The following is a 20,236-nucleotide window of genomic DNA, read 5'->3' as shown; positions in this document are numbered from 1 at the left end:
TCAACGATCTCTGCTCCCGCATTAGCAGTAAAATACGTTTATTTGCTGACGACGCTGTCATCTATCGCGAAATTAGTGATCACTCTGACTATGGAAATCTATCATCGGACTTTAACAACGTTCATTTGTGGAGTCAAGAGTGGGGACTTGAACTTAACCTGAGCAAATGCATGGCGGTACATTTTTTGCGGAATTCGTCCAACACTAACAATGTTTATGCTGTAGATGGCATTAACATAAAGGCAACAGACGAAGTGAAGTACCTGGGAGTTACGATAACCTCGAACCTCACGTGGGGAACACATATAAAGAATATTTGCGGCATAGCCCTGAAGAAATTAGGATTCGTCAAGCGTATTGTGGGAAGATTTTCGGATGAGAAAGTAAAAGAAAGGTGCTATTTCGCTCTCGTCCGACCGCACCTTGAATATGCAGCGAGTGTATGGGATCCAGTGCAGAAAGACTTAATCCGCGAGCTGAATAAGATACAAAGGAAGGCTGCGCGTTTCGTCAAAAACCGCTACGGGCGTACAGACAGTGTTACCCAGATGTTAAGCGAATTAGGCTGGAAGCCGTTGGAGACTCGGAGGCTGCGCGCTAGGCTTAGATTGCTTGAACAATTAAGAATGGATATCTTTAAGAGCGACACAGAGAACATAATCTTAGAGCCACACTATATTTCCAGGTCCGACAGAAGCGATAAGTTAAGAGAGATTTTTTGCCGAACGGATAGATATGGGAATTCGTTTTTCCCCCGAACAATAAAGGACTTTAATAAACGCTTGTCCCAACCTCGTTAGAGCACTTCTTTTTTTTTTTTTTTTAATAGCTGTAAACGGCTGGTGTCCTAACACCCCCTGCCACACGCCTTTTAGGCGGCTTGCGGGGTATTATGTAGATGTAGATTAAGAGATGTTTCCCTGAGCTCTGTGCCTCATGCATGTATTGGTAATTTCAGACTATGTAAAACTCCAATCTACTCGTATAGAAACTAGGTCCCAGTGACGTCACGTGGAGTGGAATCGCATGGGCACCAATCTGGCCTTTTTCAAATGAGGTTGAATGAAATTAAATTGGCCATTGACACGTGACCATTAACCATTCTTCTAAACTGGGATTTCTAAAACCAAATGATTTATATATTATGAATACGCTAATGATGGGTAACGAATCGCAATCAATGTCTTTCGTTTTCTTTGATGAAGGAAACTACCCTATTCATAAATGTTTGGGTGTGCACTTGCTAACATGTGTATATGCACACGCCGCCACTGGCTTGGAGTATCTATTTGCCACCCTTCAGTTTTATATTGTCAATTTTTATTATTTACAACCAATTAAAAAATGAAATTTTATTTCCTAGAAAAACACTTCACTCTTCTTTGGATCATGGGAAATGTTATATGTATATGACGTAGATAATGCGGTTCGCCCCCCTACCTCTACCCCCTACCAGACGGAGTAGTGAGTGCCTGCAGACAAGGTCATTAAAATACAATTATAATGACTGTGGCATACGATCTGCAGTATAAGCAGGCATGTTAGAAAATATTTTCAGCTAAAAACTGCGGTTTGTGCTTACATCAATGTTGTAGATTCATTTTAACTAGAGATTTGTCAAATATCATGCTTTTATCAAGAGATGTACAAACCTTCATGTAAGACCCAACCATTGTCTATGGATTTAAAGAGAACCACAGATGATCTGTGCTGTGTATTTTTAATTACAATAATTGATAACTTTGTGTCATCAAATATCGAATAGTGTTAAAGCTCATTATTCAAGGTATTTGGTGATTCAACTATTCAAACGTCCCAGTACTAAATCGAAATCAAAAGATTATTACTCCCGGAGTACGTATTTCAAGCTTTCAGATTTTTAAATGACAATATCTATTTTTCGCGATTAAATGAAAAGTAATCATTTTCAAGCGCGCGAAAATGCGTCGGCTAAGTGTGAATGCTGGGAAAAGCCTGTGTGACATGTGGCTGCTGCTGTGTGAGGCCACCTGGGTGCAAGGCTATGAATGCTGCTATGATACAGGCTGCTTGCTGCCGAGCATGGCAGTAGCGTCGAGTACCCTGCTAGCAGGTAGTGCTTGGCTTAAATAAGGATTATTAATACCCTATTAAACGAAGGAAACTTTCCGACCATAGGCAATTTTCATAGGTGTTTAGTAAGAAATTTTTCCCTCAGCTCTGTGCTTCATGCATGCATTGGTAATCTCAGACGATGTAAAACTTGTATAGAATCTAGGTCCCTGTGAAGTCACGTGGAGTGGCATCGCATGGGCACCAATCTGGCCTTTTTCAAATGAGGTTGAAATTAGCCATTGACACTTGACCATTGACCATTCGTCTAACTGGGATTTCTAAAACCAAATGATTTATATATTATGAATACACTGAGGGCGGGTAACGAATCGCAATCAATGCCTTTCGTTTTCTTTGATGAAGGAAATTACCCTATTGTTGCAAGTGTTAGATGAATGGAATCATTGTTTTTCCAGTGAAATTGATGAGGTCTCAGGGTCTTTACTTTTCCATCTTAAGGAGGACTTAGTCGATCCTCTTCTATACTTTTTTAATTGGTCTCTTAATGGTTTATTTCATGAAGCCTTTAAAATTAGTATAACTATTAATAGAATTCTAATTTTCAAAGGTAAAGGTGACTAATGATTTAAATAGCTTTAGACCTATATATATTCCTGCTTTCACAGTTTTCTAAAATATTTCAGGAAATCTTTCAAATCATGTAATGCCAATTTTGGATCATCATAAACTATTATCTAATGGCGAGTCGGGTTTCAGGAAAGGCTGATCTGCTTCTTTTGCTCGTTTCCTTGCAATCTCCTTTATTTTAATTTCTATAGATGAGAAACAATGTGCATTGGTAATGTTTCTGGGTTAACCATCATCTGCTGCTTATGAAATGGAAGGCGACTGGTATTAGAGGTGTTGCTTAAAATTGCAGGGTTCCCACTCAACCGTGAAAACCTTAAAACCGTGAATAAGCCGTGAATTTCGCCATGAAACCTGAAAAATATCTCAATCTTGATACTAATACTACCATTGACTGATCAAATTCGATATCATGGTTTCATCAATCATGTTTCATGGTCAGGCACCTGCAGACTCTTAGACTGCGTATTTCTCTACACATGAATATTCGAAGTGTAGTAATTGGTCCGTACTATATGACGACACATTGACCGATATTTTCCATTTTAATAGCGGAAGTCGTATTTTGTCTAAGCGTTTCAATTTCAGTGATAGCTTGGGATGGACTTGTATTCGAAAAAGGACGAATGAAATAACTTGCATTTCTAATGGACCCAGAATGAACCATTTACGAAAATTATCTGATTTGTAACTCGAAGTTCGGTTCCCACACAAAATTAGGGCACATGCCATATGCTTCGAAATATGAGTTTGTCATTGGAATTTTACTTAAGGAAACATTTCTACGGCAAATAGGCTTTCAATTTATATCAATAGCTCTCAATAGACGACGCTCACCTCGTTTGAATTTATGTGAATAATAAAGTAAAAGTGAAAATAGCGTGTTTCAGCAGGTATTTATTTTGTCTTTATATATTTAAAACCAAGTGCATTATACATAATTATATGAAATTAATTTTTTGATTTATTACATTCTATAAACAATTTTAATAAATATTTTCTGCAATCTCAGAAAATTGGGTATGTACTTAAGGGAAATTTGGTTACTCTGCGGTAATAACAACGTGTGCAAAAAACAATCTCTCGGCGAGGAATTAAAAAAGGACTTCCGGTGTTCAGACGGAAGAAGGTCCTAAGGGCATTTGCATATTAAAGGAGGACATGGTATTCGGCGTCCGGGCAAGATTGCGGTTGGGTTGGGCCTTTAGTTGGGCCTGAATTTTTCAAACGTTGACGTAATAACAGATATCACTTTTCATTGCTGCGTTTACATTCACGGCGTATGTCGCATACGTTAATGTTTAGTTAATATACGGCCGGTGATTGTCCTATTGTTGACTTATAAACGGGCCATGAATTTGATGACATTGAGACCGTGAAAACTTGAAAAAAACCGTGAAAACCTGGAAAAAACCGTGAATTTCATTATTTAGGTAGAGTGGGAACCCTGAATTGGATTCTGTCCTACCTAAGCAACAGATAGCAAATACATACTTAATTTGTTTCACTGATAGACAGAAACCATGTCTAATCTTTTACCAGTCAACATTTGTGTACCACAGGGATCTGATGCTGGCCCAATACTATTTATAATTTATATTATTGACTTGTTAGGGATAGGGAATGATAGCAATACCAGCTTTTTATGTCATCACTCTGCATTGATTTATTAGTTCCTGAAGACCAGGTTTTACTTGATTGTATTTCTTAGTGCCAAGAACTCCGTAAAGTTAAATGGCAATGAAACGGAAATGGTTTTATTGAAGCATGATAGCATGATCAGAATCCCATTTATTTCTCTTTATGGAGGCGTAATAAACACAACTTCTTGCATAACATTATTATGTGATCATTTCTAGTATGTAGTAGGAAATGGGCTGTTCATGTCTCTAACCTTGCATCACTGCTGATCTCTTCAATATTTTGCTTAAGTTATTTCAAATCTTCAATGTCCTGAAGTATTTTACTCTTTGTATATTTTGGCTACTTATATAGCAGGGCTATGCATTGCAGACTAAAGTTCATAACCCAAAAAATCTTAGCATTATCTTGTGCCTATATCCTAAACTTGCTATTATTTATGAAACAAAACCGCCACCTTGTTGAATCTAATGCCAATCTCCATAGTCATTTCACCTTTGCTTGTGACCAAATTCATCAGAACCATTATCTCTCATAATATACTGTATTTAAACAGTATCTCAAGGGCTATATGCTATTAAATGCATTCTATAGTGTGGATGAATTCATTGAAGAATGCAAAAAGTCATCCAATGTTGTGTCTGTCAGCTGTTAATCTTTGTACATATATATATCTCCATTTTTATTATATTTTTATCCCTTGTATATATAGAACTGCTTTACCATTGATTTAAAGTGGGCAAAATATTCTGACCAGTAATAAGGGAAGTGTCAGGGAAATTAAAAATGGGAATTGATTATGAACTCTAATGGATTTGGGTAGATACATGTAATTAATTGCTTAAATTCTGCTGATATTTTTAGAATGTTCGTTTCATCATGATATAACTTCTTAATTTTTCACAGTATGGTGGAAATGCAGTATCTTGTGCTGTGGCTCTTGCTGTAATCCATGTCTTAGAATCAGAAGGTCTGCGTGGACATGCTGAGAAGGTTGGGAAACACATTTTGTCATCTTTGAAGCAGTTGGCTCTCCGCCACCCAACCCTGATTGGGGACGTGCGTGGTGTTGGCCTGTTTGTTGGTGTTGAGATTGTGGTGCATGGTGAGGATGGGCAGTTGATCCCAGCCACTGCTGAAGCTCAGCACATTGTTTCCAGGTATGGTTATTGTTGGAAGATGGTGAATGCATTTTTTGGGATGTATCTGTGTAGGTTATAAATAATGCACAATATTTGTGTCAGGCACCCTGCTAGCATCTAGAGGTTAAGGATTTCAAGAAGTTTTCTGGTGCCCTATTATACCGGAAATAGCAAACTGCATAACATATAGCCAGAAATAGCAAACTGCATAACATATAGCCAGAAATAGCAAACTGTATAATAAAAATATTTGTAAACTGTAAAACACAAAACGCTTTCTGTTCACTAGTTGCTATCTTTGCTACTACCGCTGTCTAGCAGATGGCGACAGGAATATTTCACGCACATGTGTATTGCTGCTAAAAAACAAAACTGTTTGAGTTGCTCTTTCATTTGATGTATAATTTATAACTGTAGGTATAATGTAATAACTATTATAAAGAATTAAAATCCTGATATTCATTTATAACCCATATAGTGCATTTAGCATAGAAGGGATTATTTTTCCTTTCAGGGATTGTCATATTTTTCCTGTGACATAATTCTTTTCCATGCACTGTATGTTTGATATCTGTCTTCTCCATTGAAGTTCATTGGTGATGGTAATTGTGGAGCTTGAAAATTGCAGAAAAGATTTATTAGTAGCAGCAAGTTTAATATAATCTTCATAAATATACCAGATCATGCCTAACTCTCTTGACAGTTGAGAGTGGAGGGAGAGAGGGTGAGCAAGCCTTGGAACTTCTATTACTACTGGTATTACCAAATTTCAGAAAAAATAACAAAATGCACCTAAGCGATGAGGTGGAAAATTGAAATAAATATTATCAAGTAATGCAAATAAAATATCTCTGAAGTACACCATAACGAAAGCATATAGATAGAAGATATACATTATTTATTGAAAAGGGATTGGTGTGCGTGTCTATCCAGGGAATTATAGCCTAATTTTGATTGTGAAATTTCGGTGCCTATGGCATGTTAACTGTAACCCTATGCTTAGCAAGTCAGGTAGAATGAAATTCAATGAAATTAATATTAAATTGAGAGGCACTGATCTATGTTCAACAAACTTTCCAATGATTTCATACTAAGCCTTTTGTCGAAGCCTTTTGTGTCCTAGAGAAAATTTCACTCAGCTATATCTGACAACTTGCAAGCCTTGTGCACTTGGTGCCAGTTTTTAAGTAGAGTGGCATTGGCCCAAGCCAGTGTCACCTGCATTGAAGTGTAGACAATTTTTTGCATATATGTGTATTAGAAATACATTTCAAAGACATATCAAACCAATTTTCATCACTTCTCATTCACAATATAATTGACTTGTGTATCAAAGGTAACCTTCTTGTAAAATTGTTTTATTAATGATTTTTTAATATGATTTTTTTCATAATAATAATTGGTGCGACTTGATGGAAATCCTTTATCATAGGTAATGAAGGAATAAAAACTTTGCTTTTTCCACATGGTGATTTATTATGTCTGACCTTGGTCTCATTACGGTGTAAAATTTTCGAGGTCAGCTTGAAAGTGGGTTTTGCAACTTAAAGTGGGATGGAATATGGCTTCAGAGCAAGTGCATGGAAAATGTAGACGGCATTGTGTATTTTGTAACCCATGTGGGCCGATATTATTGTCATTTATTAGCGACTAGCTGAGCACCTGTCATTGCTTGTGAAGGATAGTAGGTAACCAGGGAAGTGGGAAAGTTGAAACTTGGAATTCGTGGTCACATGGCACATTTTAAGTTAAGGAACAAAGCAGGTATGACGATGTGTAGCAGCTAACAATGGAAAATTGATTTCCATGTACCATGCATGGGATCAGCTCATACCACGCTCCACAACATTGATCATTGTGTATTTGTCCATTCATAGGCCAAAGACGTCTTAGGAATGTATACTCCAGCGAAAAGGTTTGTACTAAGGGGGTTAATTCTTTAAAAAGAGAATTAATTCAAGGGGATTTATAAAAGAGGGTTTTCTAATATGAGTAGTAATCAATACATTTTTACGTTTTAACATTTCAGATTCCAGTAATCTGTACCCCAAGTCAGGATTAAGGCCGAATAATATTAGGGAAACTTAGTATGTTATTACTAAATGTACCATTGATACCCTCGGGAATAGGTCAAGATAAAGTTTAAAATAGGTAAAGTTTGTTTATAACCGAGAAAAGTAAGCAACTAAAACAAAGATTTTCCCCTTAAAATGTTATGAAATTGTATCAAAAACCTCAATAACTGTTTCTATTTGTAAATTTTATTAAGATACAATTGCTGACATGACTTCAGAACTATCTCGCTTAACCTACCTTAATATTTAAGTGTGGAATCCTATGAGTTGTGTCCCCCCTTAGATCGTGTCAAGCGGTGTGCCTACTCTGCAGGATGTCCAACCACAGAAGTTGCGTGACGTGTCGTAACAAATGGTAATAAGAACGTATAAAATCGTATCCGGCTCAATTTTGTGGAATTTCTTAAAATCCATGATAAAAAGAAGAACACAATGGTAATTTCCACACTTTTAATGTCACAACTCAGCAACTGACCATGGTTTCAACACAACGTCATTTTCAAGGTGAAAAATCCAGTACTCTCTCGGTATATATATGACAGTCGTCAACTGATGTTATTATTCCTGTAGATTCTTCTCATCACCACACACATAAGTTAGCTTCATTGAGGTGTATGATCTACCGGCTAATGAATATTCCTATGACAGTCCACAACTTCAATAAAGAACCCCAAATTATAAAAACCATAATAGGAAGAAATGGCTTCAATTCCGTGTGTTTAAACGCTATCGCTCTAAAAGATCCACAAAGTTACTGACATCACTGTGTATGATCCCGACAAAAATCACCCGCTGGGTCAAACTACTGTTCATTAGAAACATTTCCTATAAACTCCAGAATGTCTTCCCCAAAAATAATTGCAATGTATCATTTTATAACCCTTTGACACTTGACTAGATTTTATTTAATTCTAAGGACAAATACGATCGAATGGACAGAAGTGGAGTGTATAAATTAAAATGTGACGATTGTGAAATTTGTTATGTTGGTCAGACTGGAAGAAGGTTCAAAGACAGAGTGAAGGAACATAGAAGGAGTTTTATATACAATGGCGGGAAATCTTGTTTCGCTAATCATTTATGCCTCTGTAACCATTTTAGCAATTTTGACATACATATTTTACATTGTATTGACAAAGGGCTTAAACTAGAATTTATGGAAAAATTTGAAATTGCCAATAGCCTGGATGGACTTTGTAGTGATGTTATATTTTGTAATGACTCTCCTTTGTTAAAATGCATCCCCATGACGTCAAAACCCTGACCTTCACTCCGACCCACTCGATGTTTGTTCTCGTCCTTCACTCACTTGTTCACCAAAACCATTTCCCCTCCAACTCCCCCACACCTAATTCCATATGGCCCCACCTCCCACCTTGGCCTGGGTATATATACCGAGAGAGTACTGGATTTTTCACCTTGAAAATGACACATGTTGAAACCATGGTCAGTTGCTGAGTTGTGACATTAAAAGTGTGGAAATTACCATTGTGTTCTTCTTTTTATCATGGTAATAAGAAAATGATGCAAAGGATGCGTGAGACACAGTCAGAAGTAGCACCGCAAGCTTTGGCATCATGAGATGCACCTATCTGCTAACTTTGGTTGCAATCCATGCAGCCGTATGGAAATGCATAGTGAACAGATGAACAGACATCCTCTTTATTATATATATATGTGGATATGAGTTAATTGTTGGCATTAAATTTACGTGTCTATGGTTCACACATTGTTTCTTCTTTATATATATGTCTCACCCTTATGAATGCCTGCCCTCACCTTCATATTTTGTATATATGTATTGATATTCATCACTGCTAATTATGTACTTGTTTTTATCTTGATTATTGAAATGAAATTCAGAATGAAAGAGGAGCATATCCTAATCAGCTCAGATGGACCTGATAGAAATGTTTTGAAGCTTAAGCCTCCCATGGTATTTTCGGAAGAAAATGCTGACCGTTTTGTGAAGTTGCTGGATGAAATTCTAAACGAAATAGAGGAGTCAGGGGTACGTAAGGTTGATACTTTTAGTGTTAAAATAAATTATCCTTCCATTCATTGATAGAACATTATTTAATATACTTGTTGCCAATATTTAGTCTAGAAAGTCTTTTTGACATTTTATGGTAAACCATGGAAATTGTGAGGTTGCTTATTTTTAATATGACGTAGCAGAGCAAATCATGATAATTGTGCTTATATGAATTTCCTCATGTTGAGAATATTTGATCAATCAACTTAAGGCCTATGAAAGTGTTGGTGGTCAAGCATATGATTCTGATGCTTAAATATTTCTTTGAATAAAAAGGTTCTAGAATGAAGTTTACATGGGTGCCTTATTCTCAATCCCAATCAATATTTTTCATCATGAAGTCGTCCTTAAAAAAGGTTATGATTTATAGATTTTGTCATGTGTTATATTTTTCTCTGTTTAATATATTTAAAATGGTATTTTTAGTATCAATGTAGTTTTAAATTCAAATCCCTTGCTTTCACCTCAGAATGCATGTATGCCATGATTGAAGAGTCTATATTTAACTATATTAAGCTCCATTTGGTAAAAGTTATATATATTCATAAGTACATACATTCATAATTTTCCATTAAACTTCAATAGCTGCATCGTAAATACCCTGACTTTGAAAACCTAATAAGAGAGTTTTTATGTGAAACTATTATGGGATAAATTCGTGAAATGCCTGTGAAATTCCATTCTGTGGGAATAATGTGCAGAAAGTGTGTGATATGTTTATGATATCTGTGAAAGGCCTTTTGCCTTCTGAAAATTTTATGTGAATCATCCAGGAAACTCACATTGAGACATTTATGTGACAATCAATGATGAGAATGAAAATTTTAAATGAAATGTGGAGTAGAGTATTCTGAGTGAAAAGTACGTGAAATAAACAATACTATGAATGAGAGAAGATAAAGAATTAAGTGTGAAATAATTGTTTTTGAGTGAAACTTAAACTTAGAATATAAAGCTGACTTGATTATGCGCCCTCAGCCAGTAGTAACAGCCAATTTTAGTTCATATTCTAATGATGGGATTTTGCCAAGGAGTGAAAAAACATATGTGCCTTGAATCAATCACAGTTTTTCGCTTTGGTGAATGAGATACTGCTGTTGAATTTGTGACTGTGCATGGATAAGCCAGAGGATTGGATAACATTGGGTTCATGTCGGGAAGATAATGAGTCTTATATATGATTACGTGACCACACATTTCATATTTTATACTTTTTCATTTTCAGTCACAAGTTTCTCAAGCTAGTCTCAGCAGATGACTGAGGCTCTGTGCAACCTTAGCATGTCACATTTTTTTACTTTTCAAAATTAGAGTGGAAAGGCAGGAAAAAGTTGGTGTTTTGCATGAAATTTACACATTGTGTATTTGTCATTGAATCTGCCATTTCCAAATTTCTTTCACACTGCACATAGAAATAGACTAACAAATATTTGCTTAACATTTTAATTTCCAGCATTTTGTTCATTGGTAGATGTGGTAGATTTTTTTGACTGTGGTTCCCAAAACCCAGCAAATACTTTTTTGTTTCTTTATTTAGTGTGTTAATAACCATCCAACATCGCTACAATTGATGCCCATTTTATTGGCATTGGTAATTTACAATGAACCCTTTCCATTGGTGTGTGAGTAAATGCTTGATGAATCCTTACATTTTCATTCAGGTCATAACAAGGGGGAAGGAATCATCTCACGTTGAAGAAAAGGGGTCAGAAAATAACGCATGCACTCAGGGGACTGATCTTTCAAATGCCAATGGCCACAACAATGTGATGGAGATGTCAAACATTGATAACAGGAATGAAAATGATCCAGAGGAAGAATTGAAGCTCAAGAAAAGGAAATCATCGATTGAGAAGGTGAGCTCTTTGTGGGAAGCTGATTGTTGTTAAATTGTGGGGACTATGCAATTGATGCATGATTTTGTGTATTACAGTAAAACCTCTTTACACCGTAATGGAGGAGAACAAATTTTGGGCAATTTGATGTATGGAGGTTCACTATAGAGAGGTTTCAGTGATAGGCACCATTTTTTCATATCCTTCGGAAATGAAAATCACTACTGTCTTTAAAACCATTATATTTATGTGTTTAAACGAACATGCTGCATTAGTGAACATGTATTTATTATTTAATAATTGCAGCAAGCGAACGCTATCGTGATTTTTACCATGATTCGAGAGAAAACAATGTGAGCTCTCTTAATTCAACAGTCACTTAAAATTATTAGTATAGTTGGATACCTTTTTTCCTTATTTACTGTTAGGAATGCTCTCATATATAACAAAATTGCCATAACTAATGGTTAACGTGAAAATTACAGCATATTAAAGGTGTATAAGATAAAAAATAAGCGTGAAACATTTATTGTTGAAAATGTCATTCCATGTACGTAATCGCAGCTGCATTAATGTTCTCTAGTTGTCTCGGTACGATTTGCGGAGGTAGTTAGGTTGTCTCGGGGGTGGCATAATAAGTGGAGGTTTTTATGATAGAAAGAGGTTCACTACAAAGAGGTTTGCCTATAAATTTACATGTAAATCTGATGGGACCGTAGGGATGCTCTGAAGTAAGAAGGTTTATGATGTAAAGAGGTTCATTACGTAGAGGTTTTACTGAATAATGTAAAGTTACTGAGGTTAAATTGAAATTCCTAAATGTATTCTCAAATGAATTATTTTTTGCTTGGTATGCAAAATGTTCGTTATGTGAGAAAAAAAGTATCACTAGATTTATCTAGGTGTGCTAGAGATCTATAAATTTAATTTTTCCAAGTTTGATTTGTCCATTTGAATGGAAACTAGAATAGGGAATTGTTAATTTAAAAAGTTGTGCAATTGAATAAAGTTCCATTTGTGTATGTGATATGAAATCAATTGGAAAGTTTAATGTTGGTCGTTGTTTTTGGGAATTGCTGCGTAGGTAACATTTTCTTACTCGATGCTTCACTCCTCCTACTGGGAGCGTTTTCCAGAGAATGGGAGGGAAACCGATCTCGACCCGAGCTTATCTAGGTTCCTGTAACCCATTGTTGACCCGATTTTGAATTTTACGGAAGGCGATAGCCGTTGGTCATTAGATTGGGCCAGGAACCCTCTCCATATGTGGCTATTGCCTTCTGTGAAAATTCAAAATCGGGTCAACAATGGGTTAACGAAACCTCAATAAGCTCGGGACGAGAACAGTTTCCCTCCCATTCTCTTGAAAACGCTCCCAGTAGGAGGAGTGAAACGTCGAGTAAGAAAATGTTACCTACGCAGCAATTCCCGAAAACAACCGCCAACATTGGCAAAAAGAAGCTGTGGAAATCTTCATACGAAAATTGGAAAGTTTGTTGAACATAGATCAGTGCCTTTCAATTAAATATTAATTTCATTCTACCTGATTTTTTAGCAGTGGGGTACAGTTAACATGCCATGGCCATAGCCACTAACTGTGATGATGGCATAAAATTTACTTGGTTCTGCAAATACGAGTTAAGGGTATCTTTTTTGTGAAATTTTAACCATATTAGCTTGAATTATTTAATGTGGTTTCACAAAATGTAATAATTTAAAAGGTGAATACACCAATGTATGAAGTTCGCCATGAAAATATATTTGACTTAGCCAGGATTCGAACCCGGATCTCCCGATTGCCGGTCAGGCGTGTTAACCAGTTCCACCATCAAGCCATTTTCTCAGAGCGAACTTCGGGGTGGGTTCTACCGAGCAAGATGTTGGCGTCACAAGTCCACACTGTGGCACATGTGGTGAGGGTCGTGCTTACTAATCCACTGTCGGGGTGAAAACCCTTATTTTGTCGCTGGTCTGCAACGACGAATTTCAAAGCACTGACGTCAACATCTTGTTCGGTAAAACCCATCCCGAAGTTCGCTCTGAGAAAATGGCTTGGTGGTGGAACTGGTTAACATGCCTTACCGGCAATCGGTAGATCTGGGTTCGAAACCCAGTTAGTCAAATATTTTTTCTTGGCGAACTTCATCCTTTGGTGTATTTAACTTGGCACCCGTGCGCGTGACTGCATACAAAGTCACTGTTCCTGCAGTGCTTTGAATTTAAAAGGTATTAACAGGCATGTAATTTTTAACTTCATTTGGCATCTTATTCCAAATACGACAAGTGGTAACAAGACATGATTTACTGAAAACAGTGATGCGATGCCCTGGGAAATGTAATAGATTAGGATCAGACCCAGTGGACGTGATCTTAAAGGTAACTGAGGGGGAAGGTAAAGAATAATAACCAACACCATCAATCAGGTGCAGCTTATATGCTTTTGGCTGTGAATTTTCACTTACTGCTATGATGTTAGGATGGCTTGAAATTTACTTGGAAATTGTTCTAGGAAACTGGTGAGAGAGGGTGAGGGTAAGGAGTGGGGAAGGGTGTATGGAGGGAGAAGGGTGGGAGGTGGGACAAGTGTTCAGGGATGGAGAAGAATGTTGTCTACGTGGGGTAGACATGCAGAAGCTTCGATGTCAGGATGAAAGAACATTTAAGTGCTTACAGAAATTACAAAGACGATAAAAGTAATTTTGCTAAACGATTAATATGTAACTGCCATGGGAGTGATTTTAAAATGAGTATTTTAAAATAATGATACAATTGCCGCGAATTAGATTTTAGAGAGCAGTTTGAAGCCTGGACAACAACCAGTAAAACCAGGACATGGATAAATGAATATCATTCCTCATCTTTTTCCCCTATTCTGGTGTCTGTTTCAAAATTCATCTCTTCCTCCATTAGGTAACTAGGTTACAATAGTAAGATAAATACTAGTGATGGGTCGGTTCGATTCCTCGATTATTCGATTCCTCGATTCTCGGCCAAGAACCGGAATCGAAAACGAGTACTTGCCAAGGCGAAAAATCGATTCCGATTCCAGTAGTACTTCAAACAACAAAATGAACGACCGCGTTTCCAACAGTCATTTGAATTTTCGCGCCACGTAATCGTAATAACAAAACACATATCTTCTTGGGATGTGCGAGTACTCGAAAATTCAAGTCGATCGAGTAGTAGGTACTCGACTCGAGCGTTTCGAGTCGCATTACGAATGTCGAGTCGAGTAGTTAAGGTTACAGTGCTTTCGAGGCTAGTAGGTCCAGCAATCTGCCGACAGGAAGCGCTATCATGAAACTCATGTAATAATGCAGTTTTTAAAGCCGATAAGTCATTCTAATGCCTTGGCCTGGTAGTTTCAGCTTGCCGAATACACTATAGTGGTCGACGTGGGCGCCGAATACCTTTACGCCAGCCGCAGCGGCCGATCGTCTTCCTACCCGGCGCACACTAGTCTGAAATCGGAAAAAGCTGGAATAAAGTCCAAAATGACCTTTTTGGGGATAGAGACTTGAAACTCAGCGTAAATACTCATAAATCATTACCAAATATTGCTTTATATGCCATTTCACATAAATACGAACCTTTAGTGAGGCACAGAGGCCCAAGCATGACCAATTTTTCAATGCCACGCGAGATATCGTTTTTCCTCAAAAAATCTTTGAATTTATCCAAGTGGTTTTGCGTTGGTGTGAGTTTTGTGGAATATAAAACGCAATATTCCTTTGATCTGGTGCTTTGCCTATACTTTCAATGACTTTCGAAGATTTTGGCTCTCATCTGTCGGGTTTCACAACGGAAAATGGCCGACCCGTTTTTCACGTGAAATTTGACATAAAGTAGATATTATCTTTCGTTTACGAAAAATATAACTCGGAAAATTTGAACCACAATATGAAGTAGGGATTTCTAAAGAGTACTAATAAGAAATCTTGAAAAAAAAGTTTGCGACGAAGGAAATAAGAGCGATTTTTCAGTCGCGCGTCAAGGCTGAGCTACACGCTGCGGAACTTTAAGGCTCGGTAACTGAGGCCGATTTTTCAAGTTTTTTAAAACATTAGTCTTGAAAATCGTCATTTAAAGCATAGATAATCGTCTTCATTGACTTAAAACACTAAACTGAGGATGTTAAAAAGGATTATGTATAGATCGACTTGACCATTTAGCGCATTACTCGAGTGAAAATACTAAGGATTGGATATTTTTTGGAACCATCCCACGCATAAGAAATATGCCTCGGGTATTGAAGTAAAGTGAAGAGATTAAGTCAGCATGCTTAAGAGAGAGAAAAAAGATCTATTTCCGTGAAAGGCAACAACCGATACCCTTTTTCCCTTTCCACCTTCGCCGAGGTGAGTCGCGCGGAAGGGGGAGTTTTCACACCACAAGGCTCTTTTAGCCTTTTTTATTACTGCGTCCGTCCGATGTGATATTCATTTGTAGCGTTTCGTTTCTTTCTTGAACTCAAAAAAAGCAAGAGATTTTAAGGTTGATTAAATGACGTGAGAAGTATAGCATTTTTTTTGGCTCTACCAAACTAAAGTTTAGTTCTATAGTTGTTCGCTTCGACCACTTGAATTCCATGAAGATTCAAGATCCAAAAAATCGTTGATATAATTTTTAATAAAAATTCCAAAGTCTCCGAAATCTTGCAATTTTGGTGGGAAAGTACTTGCCCAATAACACACATGTGTAGCAAAAGGCAATTTTCTGCAGGCAGTAATACTGTAACATGGAGACGTCAAAACCTGCTGGCTGAGCATGTAGAATAATTGGTTTTTCTGCTTGAGAATTTGAAAGGGCCAAATATTACATGATTCATAAACGTAGTATGTAATCTTTATTACAGCTATGAAAATTTCTGTACTCAGGTATGTTCTGTTTTGAAATTTAGCTATTATATTTTAATTACATAGTAATTATTTGAAAGATGCCTTTGTCAGCTGACTCTTTCACAGAGTAATATTTTTTAAAGTGGTTTTCTTGTTGCCTGGAATTAAGTGATATTTTTCTTGGAGCCTATGGCATCAGAATCGATGGAATCGGTATCGGTAGAATCGGAATCGAAATGTCAGAATCGGAATCGGGATCGGAATCGATAAAATTTTGGAATCGACCCATCACTAATAAATACATATATAATAATTAACACCTGATGATGATTACTCATTGAGACCCGCACGACTTTATGTATAAAAAAGTAGTGGCATAACTAAAAGTTAACTAACCAAGAAACCGTATAAAAAATGATATGGAAATACCATTCCATGGGTAGAAGTGTCATTGAGCAGCCTTGGAAAGTCCACCAAGGGAGAGGGGGAGTTCAGCCTGCCGCCTTGTGATGTCAAGTTTCTAGCCAAGTGTGTTAAGTTTCTTTCAAGTCTAATCCCATATGATGCTGCTGTTGCCCAGAGTATCTGGACGTAGTGCACTGGTAGCACATTGTAGGGGGGATGGGGCAGTGATGGGGCTTTCTGTCGGCAGAGGTTGATAACACCAGTGCAACTTGCTGTGCTCATTGAGGGGCCAAGATAGGATTTTGTACTCATTGTGGGGACCAATATGTAGCTATACATATGGGTAGAGGTCCATGAGAGTGGTTTTATTTTTTGCTAAAATTCGTTTTAAAACCATGTGATTTTGGTGTTATAGAAAATCTTGGCAGTGTTATTATAATGCTACAATTTTCCCATGTTTATAGGAGTTTTATTATTTTATGGTACACGTTTCATGAATACTTATACTTTTATTAAGCATTTGACATAACATTTAACACAATTTCGACTGTACAAAATTTCTGATAAAACTAAATGAAAGAAATGGTTCAAGTTATATTGGTTTAAGGTATATGAATGGTTCAAGTATGTAGTCGTGGCGAATACGATCGGCAAATGACAAATACCCACTACCGTATATGTGTATAGGTACTTCGAGAGCCTTTCCAGAATTTTTGGATTGTCAAGTTTCTCTACACTAAATAAGCCTATAAAAATGCTTCAGTAGTAAAATTTAACGTCAAATTCTGGTGGAGAAATCACTACAGTGCACGATATTACGTGGATGCGTTATGCACGAGATTAAACAAGCCAATTGACCTTGGAATCGTAATGAGATAAAGCAAATGAACGTCGGCAGTGTTAAACAATGAAGGATTAAGCTTTAATAGATTATAACTCATTAGATGTGATTTTTTCACTAATTCACCTTTAATCGCAAAAAACGCAAAATTTTGTTTTTATTTACCGATTTCGCATTATTTTGCAATATTGCATCATGCGAATTCCACGGCCCTCTACATGTGAATAATAATGATAACTTATGAGGGAACCTGGTACACATCTTTAATGAGTAAATTTTTGTAAGATTCATGCCATTAAATTTTCTGGAGAGTTCCTCAGCAGTCATTTGAATGAGATGTTTTGGAGGTAGCTGAGCTAGTAGTTTGTATTGATGGCAGGTTGTTGCCCTAGTATACTTTATTAATAATAGAAGTGTATGTTGTTTACCGAGTATATCTTCAAATCTAACCATGTGCCTGTAAATTTGTTTTTGCAGACATCACAATCTAGAAACGTTATAGAAACATGAAAAAACTTCCAATTTGGTGTTTTGGAGAAATCAACTTGTGCCATTCTTCCAAACAGAAGAGGGGATATTGTATTCTGGGATTGATGAACAATAATTTGTGGCATCGTCGTACAGTTTTTCTCTTTCAAAGTACAAGAATACATTTTTATTTCATGTTTTAATTTAAAACAATGCCACTTTGGCAGTACAAAGAATGTTGTTGCTATTATTTGTTAACTATGATTAGATATGCATAAAAATGTACATACTTCATCGATATGCATTGATTTATTTTCTTCTTTCATCTAATTTGAAATCTATTCATCGATTTCATTATCATAGGTTTTACTCCTTCCTAAAATATGTAGTGTAGTAGGCATATGTAAAGCCTATTTTTCCGCCAAGTTTTAACATTAAATATAGCATGTTACCATTTGTAACTCTTTTAGAGACATGTTTTATGCAAAGAAGTATCATTGATAAACCGTCCTTATGACTGGTTGATATTGATAAATATTCCTTATGACTGGCTGGGAATCATGTTTAACATTTTATCAGGTTTGACATTAACTACACGTTAGTTTTAAAAGCCAATGATCCTAAGTTTGTTACTCTTAATGGGCTTGTATTATATACAAAATGAAATATTAAATTATTGTTGTGAGTTAGGCAAATAGGGACTGTTATCAATATGAGCAACAAACTTGAGGTTGATTGTAAAAAATGTTTTCACTCTATTGGAACTCTGCATTAAATTGCTTGTATAATAAATGAATTATTTTTATATATACATTCTCTGTACTTTTATTTCTTAATGACTTCATGTGGCATTTTTTATTGTGCTAAATAAAAGAGATACATGTTGCTATGCAGCTTAATAAACATGAATTTGGAATTTTACAGTGATTTGATAGGTCATAAAAGGGTGCTAAGGCAAGAAAATGACCGACTTCAGCTTTTGCTGTTTGTGTCATATCGGGTCCGGAGCACAAGATCCCCCTGGATGAGACTTATGCTGTTTCAAGGACATCTGCTTATTATTCATGACTGATCAGAGAGGCACTCTCGATATGTAAAAGGATTTCAAATGTTAATGGGGATGATGGCTATCACTTGAGCATTGTGTGGAAAAGATACCTAGGTATCTTTTCTGAAAGTAGCTACTTTTCCCAAAATGCAGACGTAGCAAAAAAATACTTGAAAAATTTTCTATTTTTTTATAATTTGATTTTCATACTTATTGGGTTTTATTTTTTATTCATTTTTCAACTGAAAGAAATCAATGGTCAAGATTTAAACTGTCCTTACAGATGAAAACTGGTTCAATTCATTTAGTCTCAAAATGACATTCCCAGCAGGAGGAACTATACTATGAGCATTTTAAGTTCATTTCATGCTGAAGTACACTCAGAAATGGTTTGTACCCGCTGGTATTTACATTAGCACTCTGTGGTCAGGTCGATTAGAGGTTGCACAAGAATTAATTCAGTAGAAATTACCTAATATGTGCTGTCAAAGCAAAAAAAAAAAGTATATCATTTGTTGGCATTAAACTATCCCAGCCAAAATTCACTCAATTTTTTACAACGGAGCAACTGTTTTCCAGGGATAACATAATCCACACTCTTTACCCTCATGTTGCATCAGGAACTCGTGGGGCCCAGTCACAGTTTTAGCGGAGGGTGCTTCAAGTAGAGCGCTCTGTCCGTTGGATGAGGCAATAATTTGTTGTCCCCTTGGCATCCTGTGCTGAGAGCAAATTAATGCTGACGCCTTCTTCCTCTCAATATTTATTTTATACTTTGTCCTTGAGGACCAAAGGGTAATAGGTGTGGGTCGACTCATCAAAATACTGCTATATGTACTTTGTATATCCTTAATAACCTGTCGTATTATTTTTACCTTTTTTTTTTGAAAGTTCTCTCATCCCTCCGTTTTTTCTTATTCTTGGCTGGGGATATCAACCTGAACGTATACAAGCCGGTATTTATTTATTGTTTTATACTTTATTCACTTCTTTGCCTTTGTTGGCATCAATTTTTTAATTTTTATCATATTAGAAGTACATTAAAAATTTTTATATTTTTGCTTTTCTTCTGATCCACTTGTTTTTCGTCGATTGTCTTCGCCAGGCCGTCATGCCTCATGATGGGGCCAATTAAGTTTTCCTGTCTTCTTAGGGTTTCATCCATGGAGGTTATAAATATCTAGAGGGTGCACCACTGGTTTTGAGCGCAGAGCGAAGTGTGGCCG

The 20,236-nt window shown here is 36.5% G+C and overlaps 1 protein-coding gene across 1 annotated transcript in view; it reads left to right on the top strand.

Annotated features, from left to right (window-relative positions):
- Positions 1 to 18,773, top strand: part of LOC124160165 (5-phosphohydroxy-L-lysine phospho-lyase-like) — a 33,450-nt gene extending 14,677 nt beyond the window's left edge. The window contains exons 8-11 of the mRNA XM_046535923.1: positions 5,230 to 5,483; positions 9,404 to 9,551; positions 11,237 to 11,431; positions 17,972 to 18,773. Coding sequence (XP_046391879.1) covers positions 5,230 to 5,483; positions 9,404 to 9,551; positions 11,237 to 11,431; positions 17,972 to 18,004 — 630 coding nt within the window. The 3' untranslated portion in view covers positions 18,005 to 18,773. The remainder of the gene's footprint in view (positions 1 to 5,229; positions 5,484 to 9,403; positions 9,552 to 11,236; positions 11,432 to 17,971) is intronic.
- Positions 18,774 to 20,236: the final 1,463 nt, after the last annotated feature.

This window comes from Ischnura elegans, chromosome 6 (genome assembly GCF_921293095.1).
Source record: "Ischnura elegans chromosome 6, ioIscEleg1.1, whole genome shotgun sequence".
Classification (NCBI taxonomy): domain Eukaryota; kingdom Metazoa; phylum Arthropoda; class Insecta; order Odonata; family Coenagrionidae; genus Ischnura; species Ischnura elegans.
Note: the sequence above shows the minus strand (reverse complement) of the source record. Positions and strands in the feature narration are given on the sequence as shown.